Raw genomic sequence first — 17,900 nt, forward strand, 5'->3', positions numbered from 1 at the left:
GACCACTGCATTTGTTGTATTTCTGCATATTATATTATATTATATTATATTATATTATATTATATTATACATATTATATATTTCTATATTTCTGTTCTAATTCATTCATGTTTTCCTTTTATTTTGCCACTCATCTGCCATTTGATTTGTTTGACTCTCCAAATGACTGTAATTAACAAAACAAAAAATGTAAACACTGGGTGTGTGTGTGTGTGTGTATCTTCTGTTGTGTGAGCCAGCAGGGGGAGCTCTTGCTCTAGCAAAGAGGGGCCAAGCTTTCCCATTAAAAGGGACAGGGCTGTGTTTATTCCCACTTCATTTTCTTTGGGGCTTCACTCGAAGAAACTCAGCAGGCCTAAGTTGTCATTAAAAGCGACCCCCCCCCCCCAAAAAAGCATAATGCTCGTAAATACGTAACACCCACCGGCTCTATTACGTATTATGTGTAGATGCTGGAAGCCGACCCCTGGGGGCTTTTCCGAAATTTAACCCCTGCGTGTACAGTATGTCTGCCAGTTTTCAGGCTACCTCCACCAAACACCCAGTGTAAAGCCTGCAGCAGTATACGTGCGCGCGCGCGTGTGTGTGCGTGTATGTGAGAGAGAAAGAAAGCAGGAAATGGGATGTAGTCATGAGCTAGCCGGTGGAGATCCATCTTTTTCCTGGGCTGCTTGAACGGATGCTAGCTGGACGAGCCGTGAACCACCACCACCGCACTGGTGTATTAAAAGTTAATCCATCTTTGTGTCCCCCCTCCCCTTTCCTCTGGAGAAGGCTGATGACTGCTGGAGTCACCACAGCTGCTGCTGCTGCTGCTGCTGGAGAAGATTTGCATGAGCTGGAGCACCAAAGGTTGGTAATCCGCATCCAGCCCGGCTCCACTCCAGTTCTCCATCTTTTCCTCGCCTCTCTAGCCATTATTTTATTTACCAAATGCCCATATCCCTCCGCAGGGTCAGAGAGTATTTTGAAGAAATTGTCAAACGGTTTGCGGGGTATTTTTCACCGTGTCTTCTCGTCGACGTTATCAAACATTGGCCTCACTCGCGAAATATCGCTTTCCCGACGAGCCACGCCGATTCGGAAAGATTTGCGCGCCGTAGTTGTGGTAGGGGGAGGTGGGTCTAGTTTTTGAGGAGCCTAGAGGGGCTGTGCTTCGGTGCCACTTATCATTAGATATGGCCACCGTTATAGAGTACACCGAAGCGTCATCTTCAACTTAATTTAGTGATATTTCACAGTGATTTCGCAGCTCGGCCACTGTGGCAGGCGGAATGTGATTTTTTGGCATGCTAGTGTTTGTTTTTACCTGTCTTCGGAGGCGGTTGTTGCTGCGTGGCAGGCTGGCTGCGAGAGTCTCCTAACTGGCCGCTTGGTCCCGCAGCTTGTCGATGCTGAAGAAAATAGAACCAGTTGCCAACCAAGCGGTCGGCACCCAACGTTTGCATTGCGCGTCGCTGTACATTCGCTGAGGATTCACATTTGAAGTTTCGTTGACGGAGTGGTGACTTTTGCATCCGCTTGGACTTCGGCTTTGATTTGTTTATACGTTAATGGTAAAAAATTGTTGGCCGTAGTCTTGGGTGGCTAACACCAACTAGCTATATAAGCCGAACTCGTGCGACGACAGCTGTCATTGGAGAAAGGAAAGTGATCCCCCCCCCCTTCAAATGCGTGAGCCAGTGAAGCGGTTTTCTGTTGGATTTACATCATCTGCCTTTCCATCAAATGGGCAAAGTTGGGAATAACATTGCAACGTTGGAATATAATGCTATGCGTTATGCATTTTTGAGAATTGTGGTGTTGCTTCATTGGAGAGAGGCTAGCTAGCTCAATTAGCTTGCTAGCTAGCTGGGTGATAAAAGTGCGACGTTTCATCCCCCAGTATTTTGGACATGAAGAGGATAATTCGCTATTCATAGGGCTGGAAGGTAAGCCACAGTGTCATGTTAAACTGTTTTTAATGCAAGCAAGATGTGTTTTGGCATTCACCTTGTGAAGTAAAGCTGAAGCCAACATTATCCACCTCCAGTCTGATGTTGGGGGTTTGTCGCCGCCTTGGCTTTCATGACTCAGACTATTCAACGGAACAGAACATTCAGTTGAACCGTTCATGGGTGCTACACAATCACAAATTGAGGGGTAACGTTATATTTTCACTGCTTACCACAGCGTAGACAATCAAATATCACACACTGCTAACGGTAGCTTTTAATGAAAAGCAGAAATAAAAGCTTACGTCATTGTATAAGGTATCATTTTCACTTTTTGTGTAGCATTGTAGTTCCCCAGAACAGTTCCGTTTCATTGAATAGACCGAGCCTTTGTGTGTGTTGGGCACGAATGCTCATCCCTGCCTTGTACCCTGTTGTAAAATGGCTAAGGGATAGCGTAGTTAAGTTTGCCATCAAGCCCGGACTATTATCTCTAACAGTAGCTGTGGGACAACAAAAGAATGAAGCATTAATGTTAATCCAAAGCTAGTACGACGAGTTGGCCAACTAACTGCAACCATAGGTAACCTGTTTGATATGTGAACCCCCTTTTCAAAGTTGTATCACCGATATCTCTCAAAGACGAATCTAATCTGCTGTTGCTAGTTAAAAATAAAAGATGGGCTCGTTTCTTTTTCAATTTCGTGGTCACATTCAGAGGACGTCAATGTTACTTTTGTTTGTGGACGCCAAAGAAAAAGGCGACAGAGTTCAACACAACAGGCTAGCTATCGTTAGCTGTATGCAACTGCTTTGTGCCCGAGCTTGAGTTAACAAAAGCTAACGTTAGCATGTCTCCAATTGTGCCTGTGGTGGTCGTGACTGCCATAGTAGTCACCGGATCCTAACCTCAGATGCCCCAACAATCAACCTTATTCTCGCTACTTTCAGTCGAGGCTTACCTGGTTGTAAATCTGGTTATAAAAAGGTCCTTATCCAACTAATTTAATGTTACATCACCGCTTACAGTGTTTAGGGGAACACTGTAAGCCCCTGTTTCTTGTCCCAAGGATTTAAGCTCAGATTCATAATTTCTAGGTAATTGTACTGACAGTCTAACCATTGTAATTACTGATATTTCTCGTGTTGTTTGGTGTTATTGGACCACCATCTGTCCACAAAGCCTGGAGGCTGGTGGAGGCCAATATAGATATAAGAGAACTAGAGATTTAACACAGATCGGCAGCAAAAGATGGTGTGACTTCCACAATATCCAACATCACAAACTGAGACCCTCCCCCCAGTTTACTGATACAGAATATCTCTGTATGCAATGTCCTTGGTGCTTAGGACAGCAACATGTGCTAAAAAACAAATTTATGCAAACGTGTCCCATCAATATCTGCACTATAATATTACGCATGTGCAAAAAAGCTATATAGCAAAGGAAACAGTCTCATTTGTCATATCAGGCCCACCGTGGTTTATAAACTGATTTACTGAAAATATAAACTAGCAAACTTGACTTCTCATGACTAATCCTAAAGATTAGTCATAATGTAGTCTGATGTAATTGCATGGTGGATCAGAAAAACAAGCTAGCAAGAGTCTTGTACAGATTTCTGCTTCCATCTTTCTGAAGAGGAATCATCAATTATTATGACTGGTGGGTGAAAAAACATGATACCGTTGCTGTCTGGAAATAGTTTGCTTTTGAAAATGGTGGTATAGATTTTTTTTTAAAAACCACAGGAACTATTTTTCCTTCTTTCCAGGTTGATTCTGGGAACGTCAAGGGGTTGTTGGTCAAATAATGATAGTGAAAGGGTTATTATAATTGATTACTTAAATCACCCTAGATGTTAACCTAGGTTTTAATCACAAAGTGAAGAATATATTTTTGATCTCAGTCAGCTGTATTGTCAAATATTCTTGTCCTTTATGACTTTATTTCAACATACATATATATATATTTTAAAAAACCCAGCTAGACTCTACTACGGGTTAATGCTATTTTCACATCTTTCAGACTGCATCACTGCCCGGTCACAAGACACAATTAACTTACATTTTTCATGCTATTGTTCAATCATGCATAAGGCCCCCAAATGGTTAAATTTGTCACCATCAAGATGTTTTAATGTGAATGTTTGGCTAAATCTCTTATCTTAACACATTCAGCAGGGTTTGAGAGAGAAAATAACTCACTGAAACACAACTGTTATATACAGTGCTATGGGCTAATCAAACAGTTAAATAATGTGTTAGCAAACGGTCACCTGCTTACTTGTCCAGCAGACAAAAAACAATAAAAGCATCCCATTAGATGTTACTTACTGTAAATCTAGTGTTCTTTTACCTCATTTACTTCTGTTTTTTTCCACCAGCCACTAAGTCAAAGATCTAGTTATTAGTGTGCTAGATGCTTTGTTTTCACCAACCACTTGTTAACTTTGTCCTTGAATACATCGGTTATGTAGCCGAAGCAGCACAACAGCAGAAGCTGCAGTCAGCCATCACTGTCTAAACTAGACGCATTCATCCACAGCACTGCTGTCAAATTAACATTTCGACAGTGCTTGCAGACCCAAAAACACAAAAAAAATTCAGTGAATCTTTTATTGATTCAAATTTTCTATCATGCAACAGTGGAGCCCTCAGTGATGAGCAAAACATTTGCTGCAGGTAACTCATGCAGCACAGAATAAGTCTTACTGCACTGGCTTGTTGAGAGAGGCCTGATGTTCACAAGACACACATGTGCTAGCCAGGCAAACTGCCTTTCAGAGCAGGTTGTGCAATAGATAAGCAAACTACATACTAAGGTTGTATAATTAAATAACTTCTAAATTAAGATCAAGTGCCAGTAGTCAAATTGCAGGAGCTGCTTTTTAAAAAATGTGTCACTATTTACCATATATAAATGAATTACTGTAGTGCTCAAAACCTTATTACGACATACTAGACATATATCAGACATTTTATTTTGTAACTGGCATTGGTGAGCTTTTGACAATGGAATTGCATAAAAACATCCATTAGAAGTGGCCAATGGTCAAAATTGGGTTTGGTCTTATGTTATATCTTTTACGTTATATCTTTAACGGACAACAATGTGAGAAGAACTGTTCACATCAGCTTCCAACTTGGATTTCTGAGTTGGACATATAGGGATGATGTCTCCCACTTAATGAGAAGAGCTATACACATGTCAACAAACTGCTGGCAGAATGGCTCCAAACGCAAAACCACTGCCAGTTGCATCAAAATATCCATACTAACACTAATTCAACCAATTCACCTAATTTTATAGGCGCTATACAGTTTGTTTATATCTTGTTTCACTTGGTAACAAACTGCTACAAATGCATTACCCAACAAAAGTAGGTAATTTAGACTACTTGTCTGACCTGACTCCAAGGTTAGCATTAGAGCAAACCCCCTTGAAATAATGCACGATCATTCCCGAGTCGAATAAGGGGTGTTCTTTCTGTACTTCCCATTCTGACGACATTGTGTGAATAGAAGATTAGTACTAAAAACTCCAAAAGGAAGGTGACCTTTTTTAAAGAGATGTTCCACTGTGTTAAAGAAAGCAAGCAAGAAAGTTTCCCCACCACCTATAGATTCAGTGGCTGAAAATGCATTGCATTGCATTGCAGACATTTTAGAAAGGGATGCGTCTTTTTTTTAAAGAACATACTCATTTGGTCAACAACACTTCATCAGAGATAAACTTGTGTAAGGAATAGAGCATACCAATTTCTCAATTTGCCTTATTCCAATAGTAGAATGAATCTAGCTGATTGGACCAGAGAATGGGAGAGGTGAAGAACTAATTTCTTTTAAAACTAGGTTACTAGCGAGTTGACAACATTTCAACCCAGTCAAACATCAAGTGCAACAACACAAGACATAGCAAGCCAGGCATTATTACTTACCAGTCAAACAGGAAGAAAACCAGATTGGTATGTGTCTAACAGCTTTTTATTCAGCGAAGCTCTCACCAACAACAAAAAGCCAGTCTGAGATTCACTCTTACCTCTTGCCTGGTCACTTTCTTTTTCTCTTCATCGCTTCCTCCATCAACGTTCTCATAAGTCTCTTCGCCTCAGCCATGTTGCCCATAGTTGCTGCTGAGCCCATTTCTGTTGCCCGCTAGCCTGGTTGTGGTGCCCATTCACGGGCTGCTCCCCGTCAGAATTCCCCGCCAGCAGTCGTTCCTCTGGGCCTGAAAACCCACTCATCTGGGCAGTCCAATACTTTTGTGCTAGCTTTCTAAACAACAACAATTCCCCAGTGCAGCACAGCTACCGAGAAGACTAGTTAAAGGCAGACCAACTGAAGAACATCAGAAGGAATACAAGAAAATGTATGCCTAAATATGATTCAGTTTCCTTTTATAATGTTGGTGGTGTGTACAGTTCACTTTTATGTCTCTGTTGAGCTGGAAGGTGGGGGGTATATATGCAATCGTCGGTTGTTGGGCTTTCGATGACTGTTTGGTAAAATTTTAGACGTTACATCCATCCTTAATAAACAGCTTATGGATATTTTAACCTGATTGTACAGCCATTCAAACTGGCTTCAAAGCTTATAAGGAATTGTCTTTTTCCTTTTTTCCTCCGCCTCTGTACAATAATTAGCTGAAGGTATAGAGCACAAGACAACCTTGAATTCTTCACTGAAGTTCAAACGTTTTCAATACAAGTATACTTGTGGGCTGTTTTTTTCCTCAGTTTGTGCAAGGGGTGGGCGATATGACGGTAATCGTTTTTCACAGTATATTACATTTTTATAGCCTGATATCAATGCAAAATGTGATGCAATCAATTTTTTAAAATCTTTTTTTGAGAAACTGTTTCCTTACAAAATAAGCAGATGGAAATATTCCATATACTCCAGTGAATCAGATACTTTTTTTCAGAGACTGAGACATTTCATCCGAATGACGCAAAATCCTGAAAATCCAGTATTGCCAAACAGCATCCCTGTTCACCGATTTTGCAACCTTTTTGACACCCGAGGGATAGATACTTAAGTAAAAATGTATAGAACAATCTTAGCAAATCCTCATCTGGAATATATTGTCGACTTAACCCTGGTGCCGGCAAACCTAAAGCAAATCTTTGCTGTTTGCCTTTGTTTCTCCAGTGCAGTCATGCCACCTCATCTCTCTTCACATTGTAAAATGCAACTAAAGGGCAGCATTCACCATATTTACCATTGAGCGGTTTGTAGTGGGTTTTCTTTCAGTGGGTGGGTTGCAGCAAATAGAAAACCTGGAGCGGCTGGCTGTGGAGTGATCCCAGAATGCTATGAGTAAGAAGTGGAAATTGCTGCCGTTCCACTTCGCTCACATTGGGCAGAAGCTGAGTTGATGAACATTTCTCTGCTCAGAGTTGGACACTTTTCAACTTTAGGTGCAAAGAGGTATGTGCAAGTAAAGCATGGATTATGGGGTGGTTATAGGTAATGCACCCTGGGCATAAAATCGCAACCAAGATGCTTCAGTCCCATTTACCATGGTGAGAGCTGGGTGTCTTTCTTTGCCAAGAGGATGTCCAGGGTGTTTTAGTTTGGTGACACTCCTTATGTAAGCACTCGGCTTATCTAAATTGTTTCAAAACATATGGACATTTCAGTGAACAAAGCTGCAAGCCATTTTCGTCGACCATCCAGGGTTTAAATTTGCCCATGATGACATGTCATCCTCTTTTTCCTATCCACTCTTTGACAATATCCATTCTGTAAACAATATGAACACAACAGAGGTTTCCCACTCAGAATTTAAAAAGTTAAAGAGTAAATTTTTGAATCTTACTTGGTAACGCCTATCATTATCTCATATTTCTTACCAATTTTTTTTTTCAGAATGTCATCAGAGGATAAGACTGTGGAACCCTCTGACCAGGGACCCTCACCGCCCTCCAGCAGTGTAGGGGCCACGTCCACAGGAAGTCCTGCCCACGCAGACAAGCGACCACGTGGCAGGCCGCGCAAGGATGCTGCTGCTGCCGCCGCCGCCATCCTGCCCCAGGCGCCACCCTCATCTACGTCTAAGAACAGGAAAAAGTAGGTTTTTACCTCTGACATTGAAAGTAATCTTTTTATATTTTAATTCCTAATTGAATTTTCAAGCAAGCAAGGTGCCATTGCTCTTTTTTCGCATATTGAGAGTTGTCTATCTGATGTAATAGTAGGCGGTGGTGAGTCTGACCCGTTGAGATTACCTATAGATGTATGGAGTCATGAAAACACTGCCCTTGTATTGACACTTTAAAGTTATATTCTTTTCAAAATCCATTGTTCTTCTGGGTACAATTAGGTTGAACCTCGAGCATAACCCAAAAAGAGATACTAGACAAACATCAGTTAAAATTGTATGTCATGACTCTTCAAATGAAGTTCCAGTCAGCGCATGAGGAATCGTGTATATTAAACATTGGATAAGCACATTGACTTGCTTGATGCTATGTTAAGGCCGTGACACACCAAACTGACATCAAAGAGTGACAAAGGTCGATGGTTGAGTCCCCTTACGTCTCGGCTAATACGCTGCACTTGAACACAAATACTACAGCTAACAGCCAACAAGCTTGTGTCTTCTGTGCCTGCTGAAAGGTAATACCTCTCTGCGATTATATAAACTGTTAGAAAGTGTAAGCAGTGTTTTGTTTTTTTGACCACTCTCGCTAATATGACCACATCTAATTTGAGAATGTGTCTGATAAAAAGCAAATGGCACTGGCGAAGAGGTGGAGGAGAGAAATACGGAGAAACCCACGCTAAATGGATAATATCATAGATACTACAGCAACAGGCTCAAGGGGCTTTCCCTTTCATTTTCGTTCCTCGTATCGTGCACTGCTCTGCTTACCTGAACAGCCTATCAGAGCGAGTTCTCTCACAGATGAACTGCCGCAGATTCTACATGCTCAGTTGGCCAAAAAGCCGCCGACAATGGCCGTCCAGTGCCAGCCGTGAGGAACACACTGCATGGACTAGAGCAAAGGACTCTCATGGACCGCACCGACAATGCCGATGGCTGACGCTCGGCCCGGTGTGTCAAGGCTATTACTAGTTAACTGGTACAACTAAACTTACCATGGCTTAAATGGACTGTGAAGATACTTAGGGACAGACATGGTTATGAAGCATTCCCAAAACTTTCAAAAATATCTAGGTGTTGCGATGGAAACGGTTTTTGCAGTCACTACAGGTGGCTGTCTTCATTTCTAAGAGCTAGTGTTACCGAGTCTATTATATGTGGCATATTTACTGTGTTCCTCATAAAATGCAGAATATTTGTTGACGCTTTGGGCATCACAGTTGGTTAAGCTGGATGCAGATTTGTATGATTGGTTGATTGAAAGTCCTCGTCATATAGGGGTTTTTAACAGTTACAAAGAAGCTCGATTTTGGGTTACGCCAGCACAGAAACATCCAGTGAGGAATTCTACGAGGTGCCTGGCCTCTTTGTGACTTCCGTAGCAACATATAATGCAGCTTAGAGCTGTTCTGTAATATAATGCCTGCAAGGTTCTTAACTCTCTCCTTAGTCTGTCCTCTCAATCAATCTTAATACCCTGCTCCCAATGGATCGTGTAATCTGCAAGCATCCAGACGATGTGTTAATGCTACACTAGAAGGATGACCTGGGACAGACTGGAATTACTTCATGTTGATTAACTGGTCAAAAAAAAAAAAACATCAGCAGCAGTGTGTTTTTATTCTTCATCTGCTATTCTTCGAGTTATTTAGGGCTCCGCCGAATAGTTCCAAGCTTAATTCATAATGTCAACATTCAATTTCTAAATCGGCATTTGTTTTTTTGCATCATAGTCGATTGAGTCTTATTTCCAGGTCATCAATTACCAACGCTGTCTCGGATCGAGCCACCAACTCAAAGCATCTGTATTTGATGACCAGAATTGCTTAAACTCCACCTTGAGCGGGCCGATCTAGCAGAAATCTAAATCACCAATTATAACATTTGTATCCACAATTAAAAAAAAATCTATTTTGTTCGAGGTTGTTCCAAAAAAATGTATTATGTATCTGCATTCGCTTGGCAGTCGCTACTCCAGTTAATCCAATGAATCACTTTATTCAAATTAGGGTTTTGTTAGAGGGTGTCTTTATTTTTGTAGGGTGATGACATTATAAAATGTAACAACAGGCATCCGAAGCTTCATTTAAAAAAATTCATTTGAAATTTCACATGTAGAAAAAGTATCTGTAGAATGGTCAGAATTAAGACTGTAGTTGCTTATGTAAAAACAGGCTTTTGTAAGGCTGCAGAGAGGCTAAAAAGGGTTATCAGAGTTATTTTGTTCAATATCTATGACAAATTTATATATCCCATCTTAGATTTCATTGAATTGGATTCCCTGCACCTCCAGAATCCTCTACAGTGAGTTCTCCCTCAGCTTTGTGGATGGATCTCTTTTCACCCATATCAATACACCCCCAGTTCTAATCTTGCTATTGGTCATAAAAGCAATAGGATAATGCATGGCTGGTCTGTCTGGTTTAAAACTACCCGTTTGTCGGATTAGAAACATAACTATACTATTACAGGATAAGTGACATACTATGTTCAATCACATACACGGATTGAGAGTGCAACTACTTAACAGAGCTGTGAATTATCCTCATAACAATCTCGTTTCAATTCCAACTGGCTTCCTCCCTCTGATGGAAATGAGCAGTGTGTATAAATATTAAAATCACCAGTGTTAAGTGTTAAATGCCAGTGTGCTTGTGACAAAGGAGGAAGTGACAGAAATCGCTCTTGTAAACCTGGTTGTTGGAATATACTAGATTTGCCCACACTCCATCTGCTAGTGAATCCATTCCTGAGTGGCACGATCCTTGTTGGGTTTTCCAGGCAGCACGCTGCTAGCTGGGACTACTTACCACAGCATTATTTTCACCTTTTCTTTTTTTTCTCTCTCTCTCTCTCTCCCTGTGGTGGGACTGTAGGGGGGTGGGGGGTGAGTTGTGCAGGGTATTGGGTTGAATGTTAGTCTTGAGCGTTTGTCTGTGAAACAACTAGCTGTCTCAGTGCTGAAATTTGATGCCTTAAGCGTAGTTATATATAATTACAGATGAATGTTGTGTAGCAGTCTATGTAAAGATGTCGCCACCTACTTTGTGTGTGTACACCAAATTGTTGTAAAAATGAAAATGTCACACGCAGCTCATTTCTGCTTCTGATTTGCCTTCTGGAATCAAAACCAACTGAAATGTCATTCGCTGTCGATGGTTAAAGTGCAGACAGCCTGGTGCTCGGTGTAGCATGCGGCCAAAAGATGTAAATGGTTTGTTGTGCTGCTAAAAACTCATTTATCTCAGTCCTGGTTTATAGCTGTGTATAACTTTGACCCCTTGTGTCATCCAGTGAAGTATCCTTAATGAAACTTATATAATTAGAGTCCTGTCTGATTTAACTTTTTAATTTACAAGCTCTTTGCCTATAGCCTTGACCTTTTTAAAATGAGAAATTGAAAGAGTTGATTTTGGATTATTTAAATGTTCAGTGTGTAGGATTTAGTGGCATTTAGCGATGAGGTTGTAGATTGCAACCAACTGAGTACCCCTTGCCTCACCCTCCTCTACACTGGTGGTTAAAAACGCAAGAACAAGAAAAAGGCCCTCTTTAAAGCCAATTTAGTTTGGGGCACTACAGAATCATGATGTTGCAAGATGGTGGACTCAGTGGAAGGTGACCTGCTCCCTTTGTAGATAGAAAGGATTCAGGCCTCAATCAGGTTAGAATCAGGCATTGCAGCGATTAGCCACAGGGTCGTGTGAAGGTGTAGGCTCATTTGTGTGACCCCCAATCCAGAAGGTGGTGGTAATTCACCTCAAATTTGTTTGTAGTTCGCCAACCGCCATTAAACAACAAAAGAGAAACTGTTGTGTTGCTCTGCTACTAGTGATTGTTTGTCCACATCAACAGATTACAAAACAATAGAGAAAAACCAGGATGCGAGGCATATCGTTACGGTGGTTTTAAAACTGGTACACCAAAAAATGTCCGTTGTGTTTCCATGCTACATTTGCACCCTCAGCTGACGTGTCCAATCTGCAGGTCAGTGTCAGTGCTACAGTGACTGCAGAGAATGACAGATGGAAAAAACCCCCACATATTTTCAATAAATAACCAGGATGCCCAATGCCAAATTGAGTGAAACATATCACTACACTTCCGTGATTGCCCCCCGCAATGTGACGTCTGATTGCGTTTCTCCAAAGTTGTCCTTTTCGCCACAGCCAGCTACATTTCTTTTGGCACCCACTGCGGTCCACACTGCTGCAGCGTAAACACACTAACCTTATTAAAATAAAAGGGAGGACTGGTGTTTTTCTTGCAATGCTTGATTCTGTCTGAATGAGGCCTCATTCTAAGGTACAAAAAACAATGGTTCTGACGTGTAGGTGATTTATACTCGAATTTTATATACACTACTATCCCTCATAATACTACAGTGGACCTTTTAACTGACGCTTGGCAAATTTATAAGTTGCATCAGAGAAGGCCTACATGGTATGAGGAAAATTGCCAATGTGCGATAACATTGTTTAATATTGTAAAGGTGTCATGACTTGCAATAAATAATGAAATATTTATGTGTCCACATTGACTCTTCCTCAGTTTTCGTGCAAACTATCCCTGCAGTTGCGACCAAATTGTCACTAATTAGGTCAAGTTTTATCTGATTGGCCAAATGATGTGAATGCTAGGCCCATGCAACCAGGGCTCCATCTGATAGGTCGAATGTTTGCATGCTGTGTGTGAATGTATAGTGTAGTCTTTTGCAATGTGACGTATGACACATGTTCCTTTCTCGAGGACAATAAAAAAATGATTTTACAGCACCACATCAACACAGATCTACAAATTGATTAGTTGTCATTTTTGATTATTCAGTTTGTCAGTACAGATGCTATACACTACAAAGTTGTACCAGTTGTTTTTCTTGGTTTATTTTTCTAATATAATATTGAGTCATGCAATGAAAACTGGTCCTTTTTCAGAGATTATAATGCAGACAAGATGCTTGGGAGTTGCAGTGGTCATTATTTGTAACTTTAGTTACAATTAGTGATTCATGATTTGCTTTTTTTCAGCCAATACAATAACCGATAATCACCTGACTCTCATTGCCGATACCAATAAAATAAACGATAATAGAAACCAACATTTGAATGCTTTTTTTTATGCACACCTGGGTGCAAAAAAGGCTAAGATGTAGTGAGCAAAGATGGTTTGCTTGATATTCCATAGCTGTGATAAGATTTTATGGTTAAACTTTTCCCCTGGTGTTGTGTGTGGCTCTTGTCTACATTGCGTGGCTCTACACAGGTTCAGCAGTTTGACGTTATGAGTGCAACATCAGCGTGTGTGTTGTTCTTCTTTTGTGTTTATTGGCTGTTCACAAAACAACTCTAAAGGTGCATACCACCACCTACTGTGTGTAGATGCACTTGTTAAGTCAACAAAAGCAGTTTGGCTTTGTGCAATCGGTTAGCTGTATTGGCAATAATTTCTTTATCTGCCGCTAAACCAATAATAAATGATAAATAAATGTTCCGTTATTGGGCCGATAATTTATCTGTCTGATGTATATCGTACAATGACCCCTAAAAGGAATGAAAAGGAAGTGAAAACCTTGAAACTGGTATACTGCTTTCTAGCTGTTTCTAGCTTCTTGACAGTTGTTCAAGTTCAGATTCTGCACAAATCTGCAAGACAGCCCATCTTTGGTTGTTAATTACTGTTTGCACCTTCACAATAACATGGAAAGAGCTCTCTGTTAGTTTGTTTCCACCTTATTAAGATATTTATGTCTGACTCAAGCTTACAGGTAATTATGTTTTAGCCAAGGTTTGCTGGAGGCTTCTTCTGTCATTCTTGGTTTTCAGGGTTGTTCCTTATCTTGACATGGAAGTCATTTAGAGGGAGGGGTTGATTTGGCATCCAGCCATTTGTGATTTTTCTCTCCAGTGGCACCGAAAATTACCCCACCCCCCTCCATCCCTGCATCTCCTCCCTCACTTCCAACCCTCTGTATCCTCCTGAGTACCCCTGAGACGTGCTGCTCTCATTTGGCCTGTGTTTGCTCTCCCCACTTAGCAAGCTAACAATTGATGATGCTATTTAATTTGTATCCATGACAATTATCCCCTCCACATGTCGCCTCCAAGATTAGTTTAACAGAGCTCCCATTGGAGGATGCTGACACTGACGGATCTCTCCATACTGTATGTGAAAGAGGTGTGTGTGTGTGTGCGTGTGTGTGTGCGCGCGTGTGTGTATGTGCATCTGTATGAGTTGGCACACAGGCATATGGTAGTCTGATATGCTGACAGTGCACATTCAGTGAGATATTGGAAGGGTTTCACTCTCTTTGTAATGGCAACATTTTTTTCTTGTTTTAAAAATGCGATGACTCCTTTAAAGAGAGGACAGGGGGAGTGGAGAAAAGGCTAAGATTGCGTTTAACATGGGACCCCAGAGAGAAAATCTTGGAAAGGAGCAGTAATGAGATATATTTGGGTCACTCAACAGGAGGTAGACACATGAGGAGGGATATCCCGATCAAGTTTTTTTTTTTTTGCCTTGGATCTCAATCCAAGTCCTTTTTTAGTAATGCATTTTTGCTAATACACAGTCCTGATCCAATATTTGTGTGTACCTGCAGTGTATATATTGTTTCAGCATTGACATCACAACATGCACATGCGCAGTAGTCACATTGCAGGATGTGCAGTATCAAGTAAGGCAAATTAACTAAAATGTGTCGTACTAAAGCTTTTTTTGCTGCTTGATATAAATGCAAAAACGTCCGTCTAATATTAAGTAATTTCATCCAATTTTAAGGGTGTTTGGATGTATGGGAGTTTGTTACTTGTAAGTGATAATGCAGGCTCTGCATGCACAGCAAGCCAACAATCACCAATTATTCTTCATCGGGACATTAAATAAAGCAGGGCCTTCCCTAGTGGTTAGATAAAATGCACTCCCCACAAATGGAACTATCCAAGTTATCAGGTGAAAATTCCTGGGTTTTTTTCACATCACAATATATATTGCAGATAAATATCGCAATGTCAGTTGTTGTCAATATCATGCACCGCTAACCTGCATGGTGCAAATAAATTTAGTACTGTATATATTACACCTGTTACATCTGAATAGCTTTACAGTAAATTATGTAACTTGGTTTAAAGCTTTCTTAGATGGCTTTTATATAATAAGCTTTGGGTCTTATAGGGTGGAGGGTCAGTGTGTCACTGTAGTGGCAGGACATTTTGCACAGGATTTGAGAAGCCTCTGTTGGTCACCTGCATACTTAAGTTTGAGTGCATTGTTCTATTAATTCTATTGTTTCCCATTCATTTATTTGTGGTGGTCCACCACAATATCAACTCTGATCGCCACATAGTGAGTTTAAGTCTTTAAGATGGGTAAAATCTTATTTTATAGAGCTGCGTAACGCATTGATTTAGGCCCTCTTCACCCGCTCTCGCCCTCACACAAACACATTGACAATGAACCTTCTGTGAATAGCTCCTCCTCCTCTGTTCACACTCTGAATCAAAACATGATGCGGTCAAGTGAGTCATCATTTGTGAAGACCTGGTCAAGCCAGCCACTGCTTGGATTTAATCTAGATGGGGACGTGTTTTAAAACCTAAAAAACAAGTGAAAAAAAAACAAACATAAAATGGCTTTATACAGCTCCTCTGTCATAATCCAAGTCTCTGGGAGCGTTAAGTACCCATATTGATGTCGGAAGACATTATGTACGCCCTTGATGAACGGTTAAGCTTGTACACCTAGCGCTTCTAGCTTAGCAGCTACAGTGAATATTTCGGCTTAGATGTAAATAACGTCTTCTTGAATCAATTTGGGATTGCTGGGTTTCCAGAGACTTAGATTGCATTGAACAGGAGATATGAAGATATGTTGTGGAATACGACACTTCGCCCGACATTCAGTTGGCACACATTGCGTGAACTATTCCTTTATAGCCTCATGATAATTAATGTTCAGTAAGCAGAATCGATTTGCCTTTTTGGGGGTGTGATTGTAGTTACAGTAGTATGCATAATTTTTTGTTTTGTAATTTGAATAATAACAAAAAAATACTGAAGTCTCCGTGTATTCAAAAACACAGAGAAGTTGGTTTTGTACACAGCCTTAATGAACAATGTCTGTTTTATTGGAATGGGATGTGTTGTACATTGCAATCGCTAGTAAACAACATGGAAGCCTTTATTTCAAGATGCCAAACATGATTCATGCATATTCATGAAAATACAATTGTTTTGTGTGTTAAATTGCAGAACTAGTATCATATATTAAGTAATGTCTGTATTCTGATTTGAAATTAAACTAGAGCATGTTCACTTGGACTTCATCCCTCAGGGAACTGTAAATGATGAAGGCATTTACTCCATGTAGAACACACACAATGAGTTATGGTATGAGACATAGTAAATGTTGATTTGTTGTAACACTGTCACCCTACGTAGGTATTAAATTGCGGATGATGTTCTATTAATACCATTAGTGCCTCGTTATTTAATTTATCAACCTGAATGTGTAGAGTTATCCAGATTGGCCTTCCTCCATCCTTTAAACTCCACATAACTACCAGTCTTTATTGTACACCCCCCACTACCAGCCTTCCGCCTTGCCCAGCGGCTTGAGTGCCTCCATTAAAAATCAGTGACAGCTGTGACTATATTTAACTAATTCATGACCGCACCGCCACCCCCCTCCTGAGGCAAACCCAGGCACTATTTCTTGTCTTATTCTTTTTCTCACTGCCTCAATTTTTTTGTTTGTGTCTCTTCCTCACCCTAGGGGTCGCACCAGAGGGAGGGTTGTTCTGGATGAGGAGGACAGCATGGATGGGACTGAGATAACAGAGTCCATAGGCCCTCAGGACACAGGTGAGATATTGCAATCCCCCTTTTTTGATCCATTATGTACACGTTGGTTATACTGGGACTGATACAAGACTTGAACTCGCTCATCCAGGCAGCCTCATGCAGGGAGCGCTTCAAAAGGGTATTTCTGCAAAGGTAGAGGAGTCTCCCTCTCCTGGAGAAGGATGGATGAGAGCTTTTTCTTGGCACCCCATGCTTCTACTTCAGGGCTATAATTGAAAGGGTTTAGCTTGAGCTGTGAAGCTGCAGTGGGTGTGTATTTTTTTTTTCTCCCCTTACTGCTTCCATCTTTCCTCCTGCTCCGAGATTGGCATTGAGGTGCAGTGGGAAAGAGCCCAAGGCTAATGCCCTCTAAAAGCTTTTTAAAATCCCATCAGTCTCTCCAGACCCATTTATGTGCTTTTTTATGTGTGTACATCACATCACGTGACCATGCCTCCCATTCTCCTACATCTCAGCACTGCCCTGTTGCTGTGCTGTAGATATTAGGGAATAAAATTCTGCCAGTGGCTAGCTTTACTTGTATTAGCTGGGGTTTACTTTGCATAAACAAAAGATGAATATCATCAGTTTCAGAGCATTCCAACAATATAATTTTATTTATTTTTATTTTTTTCATGCTTCGATAAAAACAGAGCAAGCACTTGAGTTTTGCCTTTTCCGTCTTCTCCCATGTCCACCAAAATCATAGCGATTCCCTCAGTGGCCCTCTCTGCCTCGAGGCATTTGTCAATTTGAAATATACATATTCTGTTCAGTCCTGTCTCTAAAGACATGTGCATACACCAAGCAGACTTATCTGTGGTTTGAAAAGGTCAAGACCTGATCCCCTGTGTTGACCTTGTGTATAACCCTTGATTTGTGTCCTGTGTACAGTTCAGCTAAAATGTTTTATACAAACCACTTCTGAAAACATTTTGAATGTGTTTGAAACAAAAAAAATACCCAAACACTTAATAATACTCTACACATAGTAACCCATAAAGGCTTATCAGA

At 40.8% G+C, this 17,900-nt stretch overlaps 1 protein-coding gene across 10 annotated transcripts in view; it reads left to right on the forward strand.

Annotated features, from left to right (window-relative positions):
- Positions 1-1,045: 1,045 nt before the first annotated feature.
- The window catches only part of kmt2cb (lysine (K)-specific methyltransferase 2Cb), a 70,779-nt gene continuing 53,924 nt past the window's right edge, over positions 1,046-17,900 (forward strand). For 9 of the 10 annotated variants that reach the window (XM_084369542.1, XM_084369545.1, XM_084369550.1 and 6 more), the window contains exons 1-3: positions 1,046-1,931; positions 7,809-8,009; positions 16,819-16,907. In XM_084369542.1, coding sequence (XP_084225668.1) covers positions 7,810-8,009; positions 16,819-16,907 — 289 coding nt within the window. In that variant the 5' untranslated portion in view covers positions 1,046-1,931; position 7,809. The remainder of the gene's footprint in view (positions 1,932-7,808; positions 8,010-16,818; positions 16,908-17,900) is intronic. The other variant, XM_084369543.1, reaches the window with a different exon arrangement.

The sequence above is a fragment of the Pagrus pagrus genome, assembly GCF_965226575.1.
Source record: "Pagrus pagrus genome assembly, chromosome: 12".
Taxonomy (NCBI): domain Eukaryota; kingdom Metazoa; phylum Chordata; class Actinopteri; order Spariformes; family Sparidae; genus Pagrus; species Pagrus pagrus.